The sequence below is a fragment of the Notechis scutatus genome, chromosome 4 (genome assembly GCF_049901735.1).
Source record: "Notechis scutatus isolate UNSWTSFEM ecotype Mainland chromosome 4, rNotScu1.2, whole genome shotgun sequence".
NCBI lineage: Eukaryota > Metazoa > Chordata > Lepidosauria > Squamata > Elapidae > Notechis > Notechis scutatus.
The window spans coordinates 61,303,583-61,325,060 of record NC_142012.1 but is presented as its reverse complement, the minus strand read 5'-3'; the positions used below and the strand labels follow the sequence as shown (position 1 = coordinate 61,325,060).

Genomic DNA, 21,478 nt, shown 5'->3' with positions numbered 1-21,478 from the left:
AATTTAGTCTAATAGTGGCAACGGTCATTTCAATGTCAAGCAGCATTTTATTTAGTTTAATTGATCTGATTTGCTATTTCAGTAAATGGAGCCTCCAGAGAATATTTCTTTTTTTATAAGATCAGGTCTCTGTAAACACATAAGAATTTTTTTTTTAAATGTGCAGGGCGAACTAGTTCTCATCAGTGGGTTCAGAAACTTACCCTCCAAATTTTGCGTAAAGTGATACCGTATATAAACCTGGTTGGCTGGAGTCCCTCACCATAAAGCCCCCTTCTTTATCCTAAAATCCAAGAAAAAGAAATGAAACTTTTATTAGAAACCAACCAAAATTCTTTGTTGCGTGATTTGCAAGATTCACAATTTACTTATATGGCATTAAAAATTGCAAGGGACTCCAACCATGATAAATGCTAGCTCTGCTTTGACAAGGTGCTTCCCCGGGGGAAAAATTGCTATCAGGAACAAAGCATTAGACCTTTGAAGCATTAGAACACTCTTGAAGTTTAAAAAAAAATCAGTGTTAAAATTTGGCTGTTGCACACCCACTCAAGGATATATCTCTCAAAGTATTTCTGTGTATCTTCCAAAGGACATCACTGTTTCAAAGCTCCCAAAAAAAAGGTGCTTGTAATACTCTAGCATACTTCGCAAAGATCCTCTTTCAAATGAATACTGGTAGGGATGCGGTGGCTCAGTGGCTAAGATGCTGAGCTTGTCGATCAGAAAGGTTGGCAGTTTGGCAGTTCGAATCCCTAGCACCGCATAACAAAGTGAGTTCCCGTTACTTGTCCCAGCTTCTGCCAACCTAGCAGTTTGAATGTACGTAAAAATGCAAGTAGAAAAATAGGGACTACCTTTGATGGGAAGGTAACAGCGTTCTGTGCACCTTCGGCATTTAGTCATGCCGGCCACATGACCACGGAGACGTCTTCGGAACAGAGATGAGCACCAACCCCTAGAGCTGGAAACGACTTACACATATGTGCAAGGGGAACCTCTACCTTTAATGAACACTGAGCATTTGATAACAGTTTTGTATCAGATTTTAGTTAGAAGCATCAAACAAAATAACAGCAGAATAACAGAGTTGGAAGGGATCCCAGAGGTCTTCTAGTCCAACCCCCTGCTCAAGCAGGAGACAATACCATTTTAAACAAAGGGCTGTCCAGTCTCTTCTTAAAAGACTCCAGTGATAGAGAATCTACAAATCGTTCTGCTGATTAATTGTTCTAACGGTCAGAAAATCTCTTAGTTCTAGGTTGGTTCTCTCCTTGATTAGTGTCCACCTGTTGCTTCTTGTCTTGTCTTTTGCTGCTTTGGAGAATAAGTTGATCCCCTCTTCTTTGTGGCAGCCTTTCAAATATTGGAACAGTGTTATCAAGTCACCTCTAGTCCCTCTTTTCACTAGACTAGGCATACCCAGTTCCTGCAACCATTCCTTGTATGTTTTAGCCCTAGTCCCCTAATCACCTTTGCTGCTCTTTTCTGCACTCTTTCTAGAGTCTCAACATCTTTTTTACATTGTGGAGACCAAAACTGGATGCAAAACTTGTTCTTTTTGTCTTTCAGTTCATCACAGAGTTATTTGTGCAGTCATGCTGGTTTCTTTAGAGAACTCTTGTTTTTCTTCTTCATTGAAATTGTGCCAGACTGGGCTTTTATATTTCACTTTTCAAAACTTCCCAAGCTTCTTTGGTTGTTTTCCCACTGAGGATTCTCATCCATGGGATCCTCCCAATGTCAGGGTTCCGACGGATGCCCTAGGCCCCGAGCCAAGTTTAAAAAGAAATCCAATTATTTATGAGGAGCAACATGTTAGCACTTTCCCAAGAGCAAGTGGGTTCGGCTCCAATGGAGCACTTTTGCAGGCTGTAGAAAAAAACGCCTCTCTGGCTTGCTCTAGTAAACTGGGATACAATCTGGAGTAAGGTATGCGTGGAATGTGCTTCTGGTCATAGCAACCGAACTTCTCCCCCCTCCTGCCTATGGCAACTCAAGAACAGTCCAGGAATGCTTTATGAGTTGACACCCAAGCTCTAAGTTTATTGACATTACCTCTCTTAAAGTCCAAGACTCTAGTTTGACTGATGCTTGTGCATGCATAATGTTGCAGTCCAATATTGCAGGGTCCTTCTCCCTCCCAAAGTTCCTGTAACTTCAATGCCTTTCATCATTTCATTTCTTAAATGATCGTCTGGCTGACCCTCGAGTTCCCTTCTCTGTCTTTTTGGGAGACAAAATTATTGGCTAAGTTTGTCAGGAATCCATTTGATCTTCCACTAGGCCCAGAGTTTGTTGTTGTGGTTCGCTGGCAGCCTGTGGGGACGGCAGCGGAATCGGACAGTGGGGAAGAAAGGGGACCAGTGGGGGAGTCTGAGGAGGACTCAGATGAGGGTCCTGTGTCCGAGATGGAGCCAGGACCATCTGGCAGTGGGGTGCTGCCTCCAGAGCCTTAGGAGTCTGGCAGCAGTGAGGCAGAGGACAAGGGGAGCCTGTTCCTAGTGTGCGTATGTGCAGAGCTGCTAGAAGGCAAGAACCGCTGCAACAAAAGGAGCGACTCAGGGGTAAGGCTGGGGGGTGATTGCCCATCCCATAAGGTATAAAGGACAAGCAAAGATGATGAAACCTTTGCAAGAAGCAAAGTTGTTCGCTCGGTTCAGTCATCCTTGAAGCTCTTTGTGCTTCAGTTGGTTTTTTTTTTCTAGTTCATTTGACACTTCTGTTATTGGCAGCACTTCACAGAGGAAAGAAAGGTGGGTGCTTATCTCAAGGAACTGTTTTGAGATTCATTACCAGTTGGGAATGAAAATAATTCCCAGCGTTGCAATAAAACAAGAATTGTTTTTAAAATAAGCATGTGCGTAATTATGGTTTCAGAAGCCTTGGTCAGAAGATTTGTTTCCAAGCTGATGTCAGAGAAGTTAAAGTCCCCCACTTCTATTGTGGTGTGCTTCCTTATATACCTTAGGTAACCGACTAGCAAAAAAAAATCATCTATTTCCTCTACTTGGTTGTGTGGTGTCTAGTATACGTCTTCTGTTTTTCCTATTTTATCAAAATAATGGTAAACTCACCTCATTTCTGAGAAGCTGCTCTGCCTGACTTCTATTCAGATTTCTGCAGTACCACCTAAAGAGGAAACCAGTAAAAGTTTAGCATATTATATATAAATGCTACCTTTGTATGTATGTGCCCCTTTCCTGGGTCTTTAGATTTGAAGGCAAAATTAAATGCATCTCTTCCCATGAGGAGCTGCAGAAGATAATCACAGTCTCAGGAAAAAAAGTGGCTGTTTTAAGGAGTCCTGGGCAGCTGCCATATTCATGTTCTGCATACTTCAAAGCACCTTTTTTTTTTGCTTTCAAGTTGGAACATTAAATGGGTCTGATGCTTATATTCCAAAATATATCCCTATGATTTCTATGAGTTGGTCCAACTCTTTGAAGCAAGCCAAAGTTGTAGCCAGCACGATACCTCAGGGCGTCAAATTCCAAATTGTGCATTTCATATTTTTTTTTAAATCCTTTTGTTTCTTGTGATCCTTCAAGGATTCCATTTTATTGGATGACATCTGGTTCTAGTATTTTGGGGGGAAGGGGAAAATAGTTTATTTATTCAGTCTGTCATCTGCACCTCCATAACTGTCTGGTTTGGTTCTGCAACCCAACAAGAGAGACACAGACTTCAGAGAGTAATTAGGACTGCAGAAGAAACAATTACTACCAGCCTGCCTTCCATGGAGGACCTGTATACTGCACAAGTCAAAAAAAGGGCTGTGAAAATATTTACAGACCCCTCACATCCTGGACATAAACTGTTTCAACTCCTTCCCTCAAAACGACGCTATAGAACACTGCACACCACAACAACTAGACACAAGGACAGTTTTTTTCCTGAACATCGTCACTCTGCTAAACAAATAATTCCCTCAACACTGTCCAACTATTTACACAGTCTGCACTACTATTACTATCAATCTTCTCATCACTCCTATCACCCATCCCCTCCCACTTGTGACTGTATGACTGTAACTTTGTCGCTTGTATCCTTATGATCTATACTGACTGTTTCCTAGTATGATTCGATTGCTTATTGTACCCTATGACTATCATTAAGTGTTGCAACTGATGATTCTTGACTCTTGACAAATGTATCTTTTCTTTTATGTACACTGAGAGCATTTGCACCAAGACAAATTCCTTGTGTGCCCAATCACACTTGGCCAATAAAGAATTCTATTCTATTCTATTCTTCATTCCATTATTCTATTCTATTCTATTCTATTCTATTCTATTCTATTCTATTCTATTCTATTCTATTCTATCTAGTCTATTTCTATTTTAGTCTTCATTCCATTATTCTGTTCTATTCTATTCTATTCTATTCTATTCTATTCTATTCTATTCTATTCTATTCTATTCTATTCTATTCTATTCTATTTCTATTTCTATTTTAGTCTTCATTCCATTATTCTATTCTATTCTATTCTATTCTATTCTATTCTATTCTATTTCTATTTTAGTCTTCATTCCATTATTCTATTCTATTCTATTCTATTCTATTCTATTCTATTCTATTCTATTCTATTCTATTCTAGTCTAGTCTAGTCTATTCTATTCTAGTTTCTCCATGTCCATTTTATCTACACCATGTGTGTGTGTATTTAAGCCTCCATTGCGTCCTCTCTCTTTTGCATCAATTTGCTTCACTATTTAATAAAAATGGCCAATAAATCCATTTATGATGAGATCAACTTGTAAGAGTACATGCAATAAAATTCATTTTAATAAGGCAGTTCTAAAGGCAACTTACTGCTCAATCTGAATGGGACACTTTATACTTGGCTATGACAAAATCCTTGAGAGAACCTGGCTGGTATGTTAAGAATGGCCACTTCTACTGTTTTGTGCAGCATCATATGCAGCCCCAGAACTGGTCAGGAATGGCCCCTAAGCATCTTTCTGGAGACGCAGAGTCTTAATGGGATATCACCCCATACTGGATTCCCCAGCTGTTTTCTCATGAAATGATCAAAATACGTAAAATCACATTTGCTATATAAATGTTGACTTACTCATATTGCTCCAGACTGTTGGACTTCTTTCCTGTTACATAATTGCTTGGAATATATCCTTGGCTTCTAGAGGGCCAAAAAGGAACAACACAGGTAGTCCTTGACTTACAACAGTTTGTTTAGTGACTGCTGAGAGGCACTGAAAAAAGTGGCGTGTTATGGTTTTTCATACCTATGACCACTGCAACCTGCCCATGATTACATGTCAAAACCGTGACAAAAGAGGATCGCATGACCCCAGGACACTGTGTCTTTTGTGACCTTCTGACAAGCAAAGTCAATGGGGAAGCCAGATTCACAGCCGTATTACTAACGTAACTGCAGTGATCCGCTTAACAACTGTGGCGAGAAAGGTCCTAAAATGGGACAAAACTCATTTAACGGATGTGTCACTTAGTAACAGAAATGTTGGGTTCAATTGGGGTTGTAAGTCAAAGATTACCAGTATAATTAAAATTTTATCTTTTAATAAAGCTGTCGCTGGTAAGAAATGTTTGAATTGCATATATAAATCATCTAGGACTGTGATGGCGAACCTATGGCATGCGTGCCACAGGTGGCACACAGAGCCATTTGTGCGGGCACGTCAGCCCCAGCCAAACTTACCTGTACTGCGCATGCGCACACCTCCCAGCTGATGTTTGGCCCGTTTGAGGCCGTTTTCATCTTCCCGGAGGCTCGGGGAAAGCCTCTGCAGCCTCGGGAGGCTGAAAAACGGGCCTTCTGGAAATACCGGAAGTGTCGAAATGGGCCCGTTTTCAGCCTCCTGAGGCTGCAGAGGCTTCCCGCAAGCCTCTGGGAGGGCAAAAACAGCCTCAAATGGGCCGAAAATCAGCTGGGAGGCATGCGCATGTGCAGGTAAGTGGGCGGGGTGGGGATGTTGCACACACATGTTCAGAGGGCGGTGCAAACTGTGAGTGCCGGCGTGCACTTTCGGCACACCACAACAAAAACGGTTCGCCATCACTGATCTAGGACTCTAAAAACCACGTAGAAAAATAATGTACTAACAGATTTCTTCCAATTATTACCTGAAGGCATTATGCTTTTGGTTCAGCCATTTTAAAATTCAGGTAGTGAGAAAATTAAGATTGCTCTTGCTCTCATTGTGGTTATAAGTCAAAGATTACCAGTATACTTAAAATTTTATATTTTAATAAAGCTGTCACTGGTAAGAAATGTTTGAATTGCATATATAAATCATCTAGGACTGTGATGGCGAACCTATGGCATGCGTGCCACAGATGAGATTTGCCTAAGACATGATTGTGTCAGGATTCCAGCAGTTACTCCAATTAAATCATGAGCCTCGAGCCACACTCCCAAAACTAAAAAGAGTTTATTAGAAGTTAACCTTCTGGCATTAGCCTGGGCACAGCCAATTCTGAGATACATAATTCACTGTCACCCTTAATCCTGCTTTCCCCCACACACTCCTCTGGGTGTATTATCCAATGAAAAACACGTCCATAGCCATCAATCATGCTCTCCAATTAGATTTTTGCACAGCAGAAGCTTCAGTCATCTAATCAGTCTCTGAAGAGAATATGAATGGAATGTATTTTCAATTCCACACTGCCGCCTGTTCTTTGAAACTCCCCCCCTTCTTTCTGTTGACAACTATAAAACATGCATATAAAATGTTTTATGAGTTGACAGATTGCCATCTTTTACTCTCTCTCCTGTGCCCCCCAAAATTAAAAACACATAAGATTTCAGTATTATGACTCTTCTCATCTGAACTCTTTGACATTTTTTTCTTATTTTTTTAAAATTTAATTTGGGAAATCTGTAGTTACTATGTAACGCTGTTTGCAGGCAACCCAGCATCCTTGGTGGATATTGACAGAGATTATAATTGTATTCCGATAAAGATCGAGATAGACTTTTTTGTATCTTTTTCTTTACATTTTATTTTTTCCCTTCCTTGCAATTTTAGCTTTCTTTTAGCTAATAAAATATTAGCAAAGGCAATCCTAATGCATTTATGCATATTGTGTCAACGCTGAAGTGAGCCTGGCTGAAGCCATCTTGAAGGCTCCAGGGTTGCCATACTATGGTGGGAGAGAGGCAGTGGTGGCATTCAATTTTTTTTACTACCAGTTCTGTGGACGTGGCTTGGTGGGCATGGCAGGGGAAGGATACTGTGAAATCCCCATTCCCTCCAGACTCCAGGGGAAGGTTATTGCAAAATCCCCATTCCCTCCCCACCCCATTAACCTGCTTTCCAGCTCCATTCTCCCGTGCAGGGCAATCAAAGAAGACCCAGCCGATCAGCTGGGACTTGGGAGGCAGAGAATAGATGGGGGTGGGGCTAGTCAGAGGTGGTATTTGCCGGTTCACCGAACTATTCAAAATGTCCACTACCGGATCTCCACAACTGGTTAGAACCTGCTGAATACCACCTCTGGAGAAAGGAAAGAGTTAGATGGGGTTTTGTAGCCAAAACAATAATGTTTTCCTGTAGGAACCAAGGTCATTTACACAGGTGGCTGGCTAGAGGAGGAGCCAGTAACCAAGCAACCAGCCAGCACTTGGATTGGACAGCGTGACCAGTGACTTGTGGGTGGGGAGGGAAAAGGTTTACTTTTAATCAGGTAAAAGTCGTGGGAAAATTCAGAGTCAGCTTTCACCAGCTGTGCCAATATGATACATCCAATAAATCTTTCTTTGAGGAACTTGCTTGCCTCAGAATTTTGCTTTCAATGGGTGCGTTATTTGGAATGCTGACATCTTGTATGTAATATGTAAGCTATTTCTGCCTATACTTAAATTAAAATAGGTAACTGCATTCCTTACCCATATTTATCTTTTGCTTTCCACCAATGGATGTCATTTTTTTCAATTACGATATATTCTTGACCTCTTTCTAATCTCAAATCATGAAGTTCCGTGGGTTCAAAATCGTACATGGCTACTACCACTTCTTCTTCTTCTTCTTCTTCCTCTTCTTCTTCTGGAGGAACAGGAGGTGGAGGCCTTCTCTGAAACTTAAAAAGTTATGATCTGTTAATAATTCAAATCAGGGGTAGGATTCTACCAGTTTGCACCTGTTCGCGAGAACCGGTTGTTAAAAAAAATTACTGGCCTAATCCTGCAAGGAAGGCAGGAAGGAAGCATTCTGGTGTTGCTTACAGAAACTGCCTCTCTGTTAACCCTTATTAAATTCTTGGTAGGACTAGACTGCCAGTGTCTGGAACTTCTCTGGAGTTTTTTTCCCCCTCCTTTGCTTTTGTGGAATGACCATTCAAAGTTACAATGGCACTGAAAAAAGTGACTTAGGACCATTTTTCACACTTACGACTGTTGCAGCATCCCCACAGTCATGAGAGGCCAGGCAAGGAGATGCGTGCCTCGATGTGAGTGATATTGAGTTGGCCACACCCAGCCAATAACATGACCACCAAGCCATGTCCACCCAGTCACATGACCACCAAGCCACACCTACCACCTAAGTTACGCCCACAGAACTGGTTATTAAAAAATTTGAATCCCACCCCTGATTGAAATAGTCTAATAATTCTAATTACTAAGATAATGATTTGGGATGACTCTCTTTTCCAACTGATTATTCTCAGTGAAGCAGAGTAAAATACTTTACACAAAATTATATTCCAATTAAAATGCACGTAAGCAACTTATACAAGTACATATACAAGTACATCTATATTATTCTATTTGTTTTTCTCATGGAATGAACGATGAGCAAACTTTAGCCAATTGGACACAGGTATACTTAAAAAAATTACAAATGAGTTTTTATTTATAATGAAGGAAACTGCTAAAAGGCAATACAACATAAAAATTAAGGCTGCAAATTAATTCTGGATCCGGAACCCTCCATTTTACTAACAAATACAGGGTTCTGGAAAAGACACGGATGTTACTTGAACAGAAAACAAAAAGAAATGCAAATTAGATGTAATTATTAATAAGTCTTCAACATTAAGAAGGTTATTTATTTATTAATTCCTCCATGATGCAAACATGCCCCCAAATGTATGAAAAACAATCAAATCTTCTATTCTCTAAAGAATCCCTGGGACAAAAAAACAAAAATCCAAATATATTGCCTGGAATTTAAAAGCTCATATTGTGGGAATAGCAGGCCTGAAACTTTCATTCTGTTATACATTCTGTTATATATCTATTATATACCTATGCACACATGTTATTTGTATCAGCGATTTGAAAGTCACATGGCACCCAAAAAAAAACCTCTCGATTTCTTTGAGAGCCGTTTGGTAATCTTTATCCTGTAAGAATGGAGTAAAATAACTACAAATTTCATTCATTTGGGGGCAAAATGGAGAGGGCGGGTTGATATCCTCATTGGAGTCAATGAGACCATACCGATATTGCATTTTATGGGTTGAAGGAACTGATTATTAATCTTGCATTTAGTACAGTCTATCCCTGAGTGAAACTTGCTGACATATACCATATGCCTATGAGTAATGGTGATTAGTGCAGGTATCGTAGTTAGAGGCTTGTCCATCTTAGGTTGCACAATTATGAGGGTGTAACTACATGTTACTGCTAGTTCCTAAACTTGTTTTTCTGAAGCTAACATGAATGAACGAGAAAAAGCAAGCAAGAAGGTGGGATGTCGGAATCTATACACGCATGCAAATTTACTCTCTGTGAAGCTTAATTCCCAGTCAGGCAACCTGGAGGAGAACAGTGGAGAACTGCTAAAGACTTATTAGAAAGCAGAAACTACAAGGAGACGCTAATGAGTAGGGGGGGGGGAAACTTGTAGTATTTTCCTTGCTGAGGTGACTCCAAATTAAGTAGTTTGATGTTGCAAACAAATGCCGAGGCATACTCTTAGAAGACTATGTATTTAATTCAGGTTATTTTTAAAAATGGTGACTAGATGCCAATAAACAAATCAGTAGAAACAAGTCTGTTAGAGCCATTTTTGTTCTTTTGCACACATAAATTGGCTCAAAAAAGTAGTTCTTCCTTAAAATTGCCAAGTTTATGAAGTTAAAATACGAGCCTCTCTTCCATACCTATTTATCTGCCTATCTATCTTCATCCATCCAATTTCTGCCTGCCATAGTTAACAAGACTTTCTGCAGTTCACAATACCATGCAATAAAAAAAAATCCACAGTAATTACCTAAAAGCTGTCAATCAAAACAAGAAATAGCAATAAAAACATCATTAATCGTTATCATCTCAATCAAGTAACATCTCAATCATCTTTGAAAGAAATTTAATTTTTAGCAGTTTATGGAAGATGAGTGGCGAGCTTGTGAGGTTAGCGTCCTTTTGTCTGTAATTTCCTTGTTTTGTTTTTATAGTTTTAAAATGTTTTTACAACAATTATGATAAGCAATTTCATGAATTTATCAACTGTTTTAGCTTTGTTCTATGCCACCCAGAGTGACTTCCGGTGGGATAAATAAATAAAATAAAATTAAATAAAATATGCAGGGGATATATCTGAGGTCCATAGCAGTAGTGGGATTCAAAAATTTTTACGACCGGTTTGGTGGGTGTGGCTTGGTGGGCGTGGCAGGGGAAGGGTACTGCAAAATCCCATTCCCTCCCCACCCCACTAACCTGCTTTCCAGTTCCATTCTCCTGTGCGGGGCAACAAAAGAAGACCCAGCCAATCATCTGGGACTCGGGAGGCGGAGAATAGATGGGGGCGGGGCCAGTCAGAGGTGGTATTTGCCTGTTCTCTGAACTACTCAAAATTTCCGCTACTGGTTCTCCAGAACTGGTCAGAACCTGCTGAATGCCACTTCTGGTCCATAGGCAGCCTATCCCTCAACATCGAAACAAGTGGTGAAAAAAAGTGCTTAGTGCCTCAGCCTGCCCCCATCAGGCACTGTGATTGGAGGAGACCATTAGCCCATTTCAGAATGCATACATTTTAATCTTTTGACTTATGTTTGACTTATGTATCTTCCTACAGATTTTGAAGATAATGATTACCAATCTAATTTAGACATGTATGAAATTGGTGGAAAAAATTGTCTCTACAGTAATAGTTAAAAGTTCCATTTTGCAGAAGAATAAATTTAGCTTTATTTTTAAAAACAGCTATCCATTTAATTTAGCCACTAAATAGTTTATAACTTTATCAGAATTCCCAAACCAAATCCCAAACAAAATGCAATTTCCCCCCTTATTTTTGTTTAGTGTGCTGAATTTTAGTCTTACCTTATGTTTATCTGTCCTTGATGAAGGTACAGCTTTAACTCCTTAAAAAAAGCAAGAGAAAATAAAACCGTATAAGTTAACACATATCCATTAAAAAGTTATCGAATATTAGAAAATGTCTTTTACTGTACAGCTGTTTTCACAGTAACCTCTGTGTTTCTGTTAATGTTAAAATAATGGGTATATTATACAGTTTGTTGTTATCCTAAAACTAATATCCTAGAAAATATTTCAGGACAGAAAATAATGAAACTGAATTAATTCCCTAGGGTAATGTGATGCCATATGAACTGTTTCCTTATTCTGGTGATATTCTTTATTATCAATATTAAAATTCAATCATCAATCTGTTGTGATACTGAAGTGTAAATATATCCATAATGATGAAGAAAGAAAAAATGAAAATAAATATACACAAGAGTGGAAGGAAGGAAGGAAGGAAGGAAGGAAGGAAGGAAGGAAGGAAGGAAGGAAGGAATTCCTTCTGACACAATTACCTAACCCTAACTGTGTCTGAGCAATTTCCCCCCAAATATCAATCAATTTTTAAACAAACATAAAATAGCGTAAAATAAAATAAAAAGGAACAATTTACCATACAAAAAATAAAAGGAAAACAAATCATACAAGAAAATATATAAAAAAGAACCAACAACTACTGCATATCCGGAATTCATCAGATCTTATTTTTAAAACAATTCTAAGCTTTCAGTGTTGATCAAGAGTATTCAAGTATATGTTTTCCTTAAGGAGAAGATAATATATTTTCCAATTAGCCAAATATATAATTTTCTCATAAATTGTAAGTCGAAGGTTAAACTTGAATTTAATGGGCCCACAGCAGTGTGCAGTACACTAATTAAACTATTTGATGAATCACAAAACAGCAATTATATTCATTAGTAAAGATTAAAAAAAGATACATTTATGAAAATATAGACAGACTATAAGGTAGCAGGGCGCTTACCATTTTCAAAGAGATTATACTTTTCACAGCCAGGTGCCAGTTTTTCAGTCTGCCGGCAACATTGATAGATTCCATCTGTCCAGAATTTAGGATGATACTTAACCATTATATTATTATTACTCTTTATTTCTAAAAAAGAGAAAAGTTAAAAACAGCCGCAAATTAAATTATTATGTCTTATTAAGTTGTACTGTAAGTAAATATTTGAACCCAAAGCAGTTTATATAGTAGCTCAACTTGCAACAATCCAAATATTATCAATAACAATGGCAATAAATTGGGATTATTGATATACTAATATTAAGAACCAAGAAATGTAAAGTGTCAAACCAAGAAAGTCCAGTTACCATTTGGAAAAAGCACCTTTGGGACAACCATGACCTGGATGATTGAAGATCTCCATCGACAAATCATAGAAAAAAATCATCAGAATGGCTCAGGGATGAACAGACTTGCATTTATATTTTAATAGAGATCAGGCAGCCAATAAGTCTTTTCTATTTTTACTTAATTATGAAATACTAGCTTCGCTACAAAACTATGTGATCAGGAAAGTTTTGGGGGAGGAAAATAAGGAAGAAAAAATTGTGCCGCTGCCTACCAGCATCCATTGGTATTCATTTGGGCTAGTGTCCTGTCAGTGTGTGAGAGAGTTCAGGGCTGTTTGGAAAGTAAAACAGTATTTGCTGTGTGAGCAAGAAGGAGACAGCAAGGAGCCTGGGCATGGCTTAGCTCAACTGTTCTGTACTAAAGCTGGTTGCTGCTCTGAAACTGAAACTGAAACTCCTCTCCTCTGTCTGTGTTTTGCATTTGGAACAGATTTCTTTTCAGATGGGGAGTGGGAGTAGAACTCCTTAGCATCAGAGCATGTTAATAATAATTATATAGGAAATACTAATGCTCTGATGGTCATTTTGAAAAATCCTTTCTTAGTGAGCACCTAGAAGCCAAGAGGAACATACGTGCCAAATTTCAAGTTTGTAGGCTTTTTGGTTGTGGAGATTTCATGATGATACGTGAGTGGTATTTCGCTTTTAGATAGATAGATAGATAGATAGATGGATGGATGGATGGATGGATGGATGGATGGATGGATAGATAGATAGATAGATAGATAGATAGATAGATAGATAGATAGATAGATAGATAGATAGATAGATAGATATGGGGAGTTTAGAGTCATGCTGAGCTCTTTGAAAAGAAATATCTTCTGTAAAAATTATATGCCCATAACATGTGGGAGGCTTAAAATGCTTTTTTTTTTAAACTAAGAAAGATCATAGTTATAAGGTAAATCATGTACAGCTGTATTCTCCAACTGACAGCATTACAGATTTTTTTTAGGGAAACTAACAACAATCTGTACTCCAGCTAGCATTCATTGTTTCTATGACCAGAGAAATACTACATTTCCCACATAAGAATTTGTGGCCAAAATAAAAATAAAAATGAATCCCTTCTGATGGTTCTTTCTTTGTTTCTCCCCCCAAGGTATAACATTTTCATCTGAAGCAATAAGGAAATAATAATAGTAAACTTACGTCCTGCAACAATACCCTTAATATTATTAAACAATAACATGTGCCTTTCTTAGATCATTGGTATGAACTTGATAGGTAGACAAAAGTGCCAAATCTAATCTAAACATCTGGTGATTGTGTGATCAACCATAATAATGTTTGTTGCACAGTAACCCAGACCAGATTTGGTATTTTTGTCCTTCCCAAGGATCTCAAATAGGCAGATGCTGTTTATTTTATTTATACGCTGCCTAACTTCCAACGACTCTTGGATAGTGAAAAATAAAAACATTAAAAAAGAAAAAGAAAGAAAACACTAGAGAAAAATAAATAGTAAAGATGGCAAGGAATTGTTTCCTAAAAACTAAGACTAAAAAAAATTAAACTAATAAATAAATAGGCAAACATAGGGGAAGAATTGTTTGTTAAATTTCCTTCACATTCTTCACTTAAAGAGATGTATGTTTTCAAGAACTGCAATTACCTTCTTTTAAATTTCTTACCCACTGATCCCTACTATGGGCAGTGGGGGCAAAAATATAAAGGGTGCTATTATCGTAGACAACCTGCAAGAAAGAAAAACAGAATATTACAATCGCACACAGTTTGCCTCTGCAGTTATTATGTTCCTCAGTTATTACAATTAATTATTCCTCAATAATTGCTAAATTAATACAGGATATAAGCAATGGACTGAATGGGGGCTTATACAAATGAAGCTATTTTTAGCTATTTTTTAAATATTGGTTTTCTTTAAACACACATTTTAAATGTTAGCTTCCTTGAGAGTTTGCAGGGTGGAAAGTTGGGTTTTACAACCAAAGTACAAATACGTAACTAAATAAACAATTATTACTATCTATGTATACTTCTTTTTGTTGCTTCTTGAAAGCTATCTTATGCAACATTTAAATAAAGCCAATATCTGCTTTCAATATTTGGAATCTAGGGGGAAAAAAATCAACCATAGGCACCAATCCAGCTGAATGAATGCCAGTTACTTTCTCAGCTCTAGAAAAATAGCCATGGCTTGTTCAGTGCTTGCCAGAAGTCTATTTTTTATATCAGATTTGCATATTCCTACTTGTATATAGACTTTGTGCTTCCTCAAATCACAACTTCTGCCTCACCTTAGACTGGATCTGGAAGCAATGCAAGATCCAGTCTGGTTAGGAATTGGATGCAAGACTATATGAGGCTACCAATGATGTAGGCTAGGCTGAAAAGAGAACTTCAAAAAAGTTCTCCAAAGAAGGCAATTTGAAAAACAACTTCTGTTCAAATGAAAATTGCCTGGTTGAACTCAAAATAAGCTTTACTTTCATCTAAATGTACGCTGCTTCTTAGAGCTCACAACTTAAGAGTCAAAGCCACAGAGTGTTATCAACAGTCGTAACAGGAAGAGGAAAGTCTGAACACATTTTCAGACACTTTTGAGTGACCATCTGGAACTGCTCATGCAGTTTTAGTTCATGCCAATCAATAGCACATAAAAGGAAGAAAGGGGGAGAGGAAAAATTGCATGGAAATAGAGAGAAAAAGCACAAGAAAGTAATCAAACCTGCCCACAGGTCATACCCACAGTGTCTGCTTTAGCGATTTTCCAAATAAAATCATTTATGTGCTCGCCAAAAGGAAATATACGCTTGCTCTTCCAAGTGGTTAACTTGGCTAACAGCGGGAAATTTAGCTGTCATGTAAGCCTCTCAGACAGTAGTAAGATTCAATTTTGTTTACTACCGGTTCTGTGGGCGTGGCTTGGTGGGCGTGGCAGGGGAAGGATACTGTAAAATCTCCAATCAGAGGAGGTATTTGCCGGTTCTCCAAACTACTCAAAATCTCCACTACCGGTTCTCCAGAACTGGTCAGAACCTTCTGAATACCACCTGTGCTCTCACAGAGTGGATCAGGTTAAGGGTGGCAGTGTGTCTGCTTAGCTAGACAAATATTTCCATGTTGGTTGAAGTGCAGCAAACCAGATTTCACAGCTCACCTGAAATGGATATTTATTTTGACAAGGTATAACAATATCCTCATTCTTTACCGTCTCAACGCATTTGATTTTGGAAATGTCAACCGATCCTTTTCTGTACTTTTTCTGCAACAGGACAAAGATGGAACAGTTTTTCAAATGAGGGATTTCAAACGATTTGCAGAGTTAGAAAACCTGGCAAGTTGCAATCCTACACGGAGTAGGCCAGAAGAGGGCACAATTGTTCAAATAAAGCTGAAGTACCCCAAGGTCGTTGTTCTTTTCCTTGAAAATGGTCCCAGAGACTTAAGAGATTTAAATTTTACTACTTTTCTGATGCACAATTCAAGTATAGAAATGTCCATCATTTTTTTCAAAGAGTGATCCTTTTTTTTTTTTTTTTTTGAAGTAGGGCTACTTGTATTTATACCCAACAGAAATTTCAAGTGGCTTCATTTCCAGGGAGAAAAATGTTAGCTATTTTCTTCCAATCACCCTTTCTATGCCTAACACTGAGAGCTATTCTATTCTATTCTATTCTATTCTATTCTATTCTATTCTATTCTATTCTATTCTATTCTACTCTACTCTACTCTACTCTACTCTACTCTACTCTACTCTACTCTTCTCTTCTCTTCTCTTCTCTTCTCTATTCCATTCCATTCCATTCCATTCCATTCCATTCCATTCTATTCTATTCTTCATTTCATTATTCTATTCTATTCTATTCTATTCTATTCTATTCTATTCTATTCTATTCTAAATCATTATCATGGCGATTAAAAATAGAGTGGTACCTCAGTACTCCTCATCAATTGATTCCAGGAAGTGTGATGAGTAAAAAAAAATGATGAGTACCAAACACATTTTTCCCATAGTGAGTCACAAGGCAGCCGACACCTACAAGCTCTAGCTTGTGCGTGACCAAACAAGTGACGAGTGCCAAGACAAAATTTTCCACATCAAAATGCGTTGAGTACCAAATTCAATGAGTTTCAAAACAGTTGGGTGCCAAGGTACCACGGTGTGGAACCTGATATCGAACAGGTATGTTATTTTAAGCTTAGTCATTGTGGAAGGGTTTATCTATTCCCAAATGCACAGCAATTAATCCTAGGTGAAAAATCCTCTTGATTGCCTCTTTCTGTCCTTGTTCCCAGGTGCACAATAAACTTTGCCCACAGATTTATATGAGAGCAGTAAGATTCTGAGAATTTTATTTACATTCCTTATCTTGTGATCCCCAATGGGAATTTTCCTTCGTTCATAGCAGTCATCTCCTGCATCAAAAGTTTCATTTAGCTATCTTTAATTTTCCCTTAGGGCCAGTTCAGACTTCAACAGCATACTTATAAAATTATTTCTTTGCTCCAATTTTTACAGTTCTGACCCTAAATCACATCTGCCTTTCAAAGACATGTGTGCTTCATTGGGGAAGATCCTTTGGAAATTTTTCATTATCTGTTTTTTGTAAGGCTACCCTGAAATATTTGATGCCATCTCCAAATCTGGTTACCTTTCTATATTATTTCTGGTCACTCTTAAAAAGCATTGAAAAGCACATTTATATCCCTTCAGAGTAAGACATATTCTTATAGAGAACATAGTCATATTCCTAAGAGATTTTGCTTTCAGTTCTTTAGACAGCAACCAATCCACAAAATGATCTGATGAACGAGGGAAAACTACGCCCTAGAAGTGTCACAGATAGAAACACTCACAAAAACTGTGTATTGCATGTTCATGCTTTACTGCCCAACATCAGGAAGAAAAGCCAGGATGTTGTTAATCTAGATAAGGTTAAAAATATGCATGAAAAAACATAGTCTGCAGTTCCTGAAATTAAAGGGACAACAAAGCTTTTTTATTGTGCACACAACAAAACTCTCAGAGTTATTATTAAAGAATACCAGAGAAACAACTTTCCATTTTTAATATTGGTTTCAGATTCTTTCAATCCGAGTTTTTAATTACCAGCCATTTTGGGGCTGGCTATTCGATTTCTCTCTTATGAAATGCTCCACTTGCAAAAACTATGGGAATGGTTGCCGCATGTAATTATGACCTGTCCTTTCTCTTTCCTACATACAGTGACAGTAAAGGCGTTTCTTTTTAATTAGCAATGTTCTGTGATTAGTGATGCTCAGATTCCATCTTATGATATAAATTGTTCTTTGTAGATACTGTATAATCCACTGAGAAGTTTCTAAAGGCTTTAAGAAATTGTTGCTTTTAAAATACAGAATAAAAAAGTTGTGGAAGCGCCATCACTTGAATCTGATAATCTGTTAGATAATCAGACATAATAAACTACCAAATAAAATAAATAACAAATTATCATTAACTTTAACATTCATCATAAAATGCCCTCCCTGATTGAATGCTGAAAGATGTATTTCAAATATCTTATTTTAACTTTGGAGATAAAATAAAAAAAATATTTAAAAGAAATTGTGTTCTTTCTGTTCACACAAGTACAGATTTAGTCTATTGAATGTGTAGCTGAGCTACACCCTACCCTAATGTCTAATACAGGTAGTTCTTGACTTACAACCATTCATTTAATGACATTACTGAAAAAGTGACTTATGACCGATTTTGTTCTGACCAAGGCTTCCAAGACCATAATTACGCACATGCTTATTTTAAAAACAAGTCTTGTTTTATTGCAACGCTGGGAATTATTTTTATTCCCAACTGGTAATGAATCTCAAATAGTTCCTTGAGATAAGCACCCACCTTTGTTTGTTGTGAAGTGCTACCAATAACAGAAGTGTCAAATAAACTAGAACAAAAACCAACCAAAGTACAAAGAGCTTCAAGAATGAGTCTGAACCAAACAAACGACTTTGCTTCCTGCAAAAGTATCATCACTTTGGCCTGTCCCTTATACCTTATGGGCAATCACCTCCCAGCCTTACCCTCCGAGTCGCTCCTTTTGTCTTAGCTGCTCTTGCCTTCTGGCATCTCTGTGCACTGGCAACAGGCTCCCCTGGGTCCTCTGCCTCGCTGCTGCCAGACTCCAGAGGCTCCAGAGTCAGCACCCCACTCCCAGATGGTCCTGGCCCCATCTCTGCATCGGACGCAGGACCCTCATCCAAGTCATCTCCAGACTCCCTGACTGGTCTCCGTTCTTCCCCACTGTCTTATTCTGCCTCCGTACGAGGCTGCCGGCAAACCACAACAGGTTTTTGCACTTACAACCATGGTGGCATCCCTGTGGTCACATGATCAAAATTCAGATGCTTGGCAAGTGACTCATATTTATGACAGTTGCAGGGTCCAGGAGTCATGTGATCACTTTTCGCAATCTTCTGACAAGCAAAGTTAATGGAGAAACCAGATGAATTTAACAACCGTGTTACTGACTTATCAATTGCAGTGACTCACTTAACAACTGTGACAGGAAAAGTCATAAAATGGGGCAAAGCTCACTTAACAAATGTTTCCCATAGCGACAGAAATGTTGGGCTCAATTGTGGTCGTAAGTTGGGGACTGCCTCTGTATGCTCCTGCCACTGAATGTTGCATGGGATCTGGGAAACTGACTTTATTGATAAGCTCCAAATGAAGTCAAGACCATTACATCGAAAAACATATACAGGTGGTTCTCAAATGATAGAATAGAATAGAATTCTTTATTGGCCAAGTGTGATTGGACACACAAATTGGACACACCAATTTGTCTTGGTGCAAATGCTCTCAGTGTACATAAAAGAAAAGATTCATTCATCAAGAGTCAAGAATCATAAAGTACGACAATGACAGTCATAGGGTACAATAAGCAATCAAATCATACTAGGAAACAGTCAATATAGATCATAAGGATACAAGCGACAAAGTTACAGTCATACAGTCACAAGTGGGAGGGGATGGGTGATAAGGAATGATGAGAAGATTAATAGTAATAGTGGTGCAGACTTTGTAAATAGTTGGTTCGTGTTGAGGGAATTAGTTGTTTAGCAGAGTGGTGGCTTTCGGGAAAAACCTGTCCTTGTGTCTAGTTGTTCTGGTGTGCAGTGCTCTGTAGCGTCGTTTTGAGGGAAGGAGTTGAAACAGTTAATGTCCGGGACGTGAGGGGTCTGTAAATATTTTCACAGCCCTCTTTTTGACTCGTGCAGTATACAGGTCCTCCATGGAAGGCAGGTTGGTAGTAATTGGTTTTTTTCTGCAGTCCTAATTATTCTCTGAAGTCTGTGTCTGTCCTGTTGGGTTGCAGAACCAAACCAGACAGTTATAGAGGTGCAGATGACCACAGCGGGGGTCAGGATTTCACTCAGTAAGTGATGCGGTCATTAAGTGAGTTATCATGTGACCAGGCCTAATTTTTATGATCATGTTTACCCTGGAGGTGATGCAATGGTCATAACTTCAAGGATAAGTCATACGTCACTTTTCATAAATTTGAACCATCATTAAACGAATGCACATCAGTTGAAGTTTACCTGCATACGTACATACATATACAATCATGTATACACCATTTGAGATGAAGAATATTATGAGAAACTCAGAGCCGGTAACAAAGTCATGAAATCAGAAAAACCAAGAGGAAATACAGCTAAAACTAATTTACCTTATTCACTACTCTTCCCCATATCTTTCTATTCTTTGGGACTACCCTTTCTTCCACCATGTCTGTATCAGTGGTGGGATTCAAATTTTTTTTACTACCGGTTCTGTGGGTGTGGCTTGGTGGGCGTGGCAGGGGAAAGATACTGCAAAATCCCCATTCCCTCCCCACCCCACTAGCCTGCTTTCCAGCTCCGTTCTCCTGTGCAGGGCAACCAAAGAAGACCCAGCCAATCAGCTGGGACTCGGGAGGCAGAGAAGAGATGGGGGCGGGGCCAGTCAGAGGTGGGATTTGCTGGTTCTCCAAACTACTCAAAATATCCGCTGCCTGTTCTCCAGAACTGGTCAGAACCTGCTGAATACCCACCTCTGGTCTACATGCCAATCCGTGCACTAACTTTTGCTCTTTACACCTCTCCCCTCTCCCCTTTTGAAGGTCTGCCATCAATTCTGCCTAACTAGAACTTTCTGAGTCTTCCATTTTATTCACCATCCCTGTGAACGTTTGAGCCTTAGAATATAAAGTCTATTATAATTTCAGCTTCTTCTCCACTTACTTGAACTGGAATGGCATTGCCTGTTGGCATAATCTTGGTTGTTGGTTTTTTTTAAAAAATAGCCAACTAAATTTTGCTCTTTCTTTTTTTAAACCTATAAATGACATTCCACAAGATTTCTCATTCTTCACTTCTAGCCATCAAAGTGGTTATCATCAGTATAACTGAGATTGATCTCTAACACACCATTTTTACTTCCCACATCTCCTAGTTCGGCATTTCTCATACTATATTCAACATGTAAATTTAATTAATAAATTAAATTAAGGGAAGAACACTGGGATCCTTTCCCAAACATTAAATATTTACGGTGGTTGTTCAATATTCTATCCTAAATGTTGCTTCCAGATCACATTATTTTCAACGGTCAACTCATATAGCCTGATACAACGATATCTTTAAGGGTTGTCCACAATTTGTTCTTGTCAATGTTACACCAGCAGCATCTCACCACTGTCTCTAAATCAGAAAATGCTGTCAGATTAAATTTATGTTCAAGAACTCTCCACTGTTTTATCTTTTGATTTTGATTATTGTCCTGGTTCAAACCAGATGGGCCCCTGACTTTCAGATTCCAGTTATGTTACTTCTTGGGATGTTAACTGCCAGGGCATCCTGACAAGATTTTAATTA

At 38.5% G+C, this 21,478-nt stretch overlaps 1 protein-coding gene across 2 annotated transcripts in view; it reads right to left on the bottom strand.

The window, feature by feature from the left end:
- Window positions 1-21,478, bottom strand: part of TEC (tec protein tyrosine kinase) — an 84,408-nt gene that overhangs the window by 23,091 nt on the left and 39,839 nt on the right. For both annotated transcript variants that reach the window (XM_087963616.1, XM_087963615.1), the window contains exons 3-10: window positions 15,738-15,842; window positions 14,229-14,310; window positions 12,225-12,353; window positions 11,258-11,298; window positions 7,877-8,067; window positions 5,078-5,143; window positions 3,078-3,132; window positions 204-283 (exon numbers count right to left, since the gene is read on the bottom strand). In XM_087963616.1, the coding sequence (XP_087819742.1) occupies window positions 204-283; window positions 3,078-3,132; window positions 5,078-5,143; window positions 7,877-8,067; window positions 11,258-11,298; window positions 12,225-12,353; window positions 14,229-14,310; window positions 15,738-15,842 (749 nt within the window). The remainder of the gene's footprint in view (window positions 1-203; window positions 284-3,077; window positions 3,133-5,077; window positions 5,144-7,876; window positions 8,068-11,257; window positions 11,299-12,224; window positions 12,354-14,228; window positions 14,311-15,737; window positions 15,843-21,478) is intronic.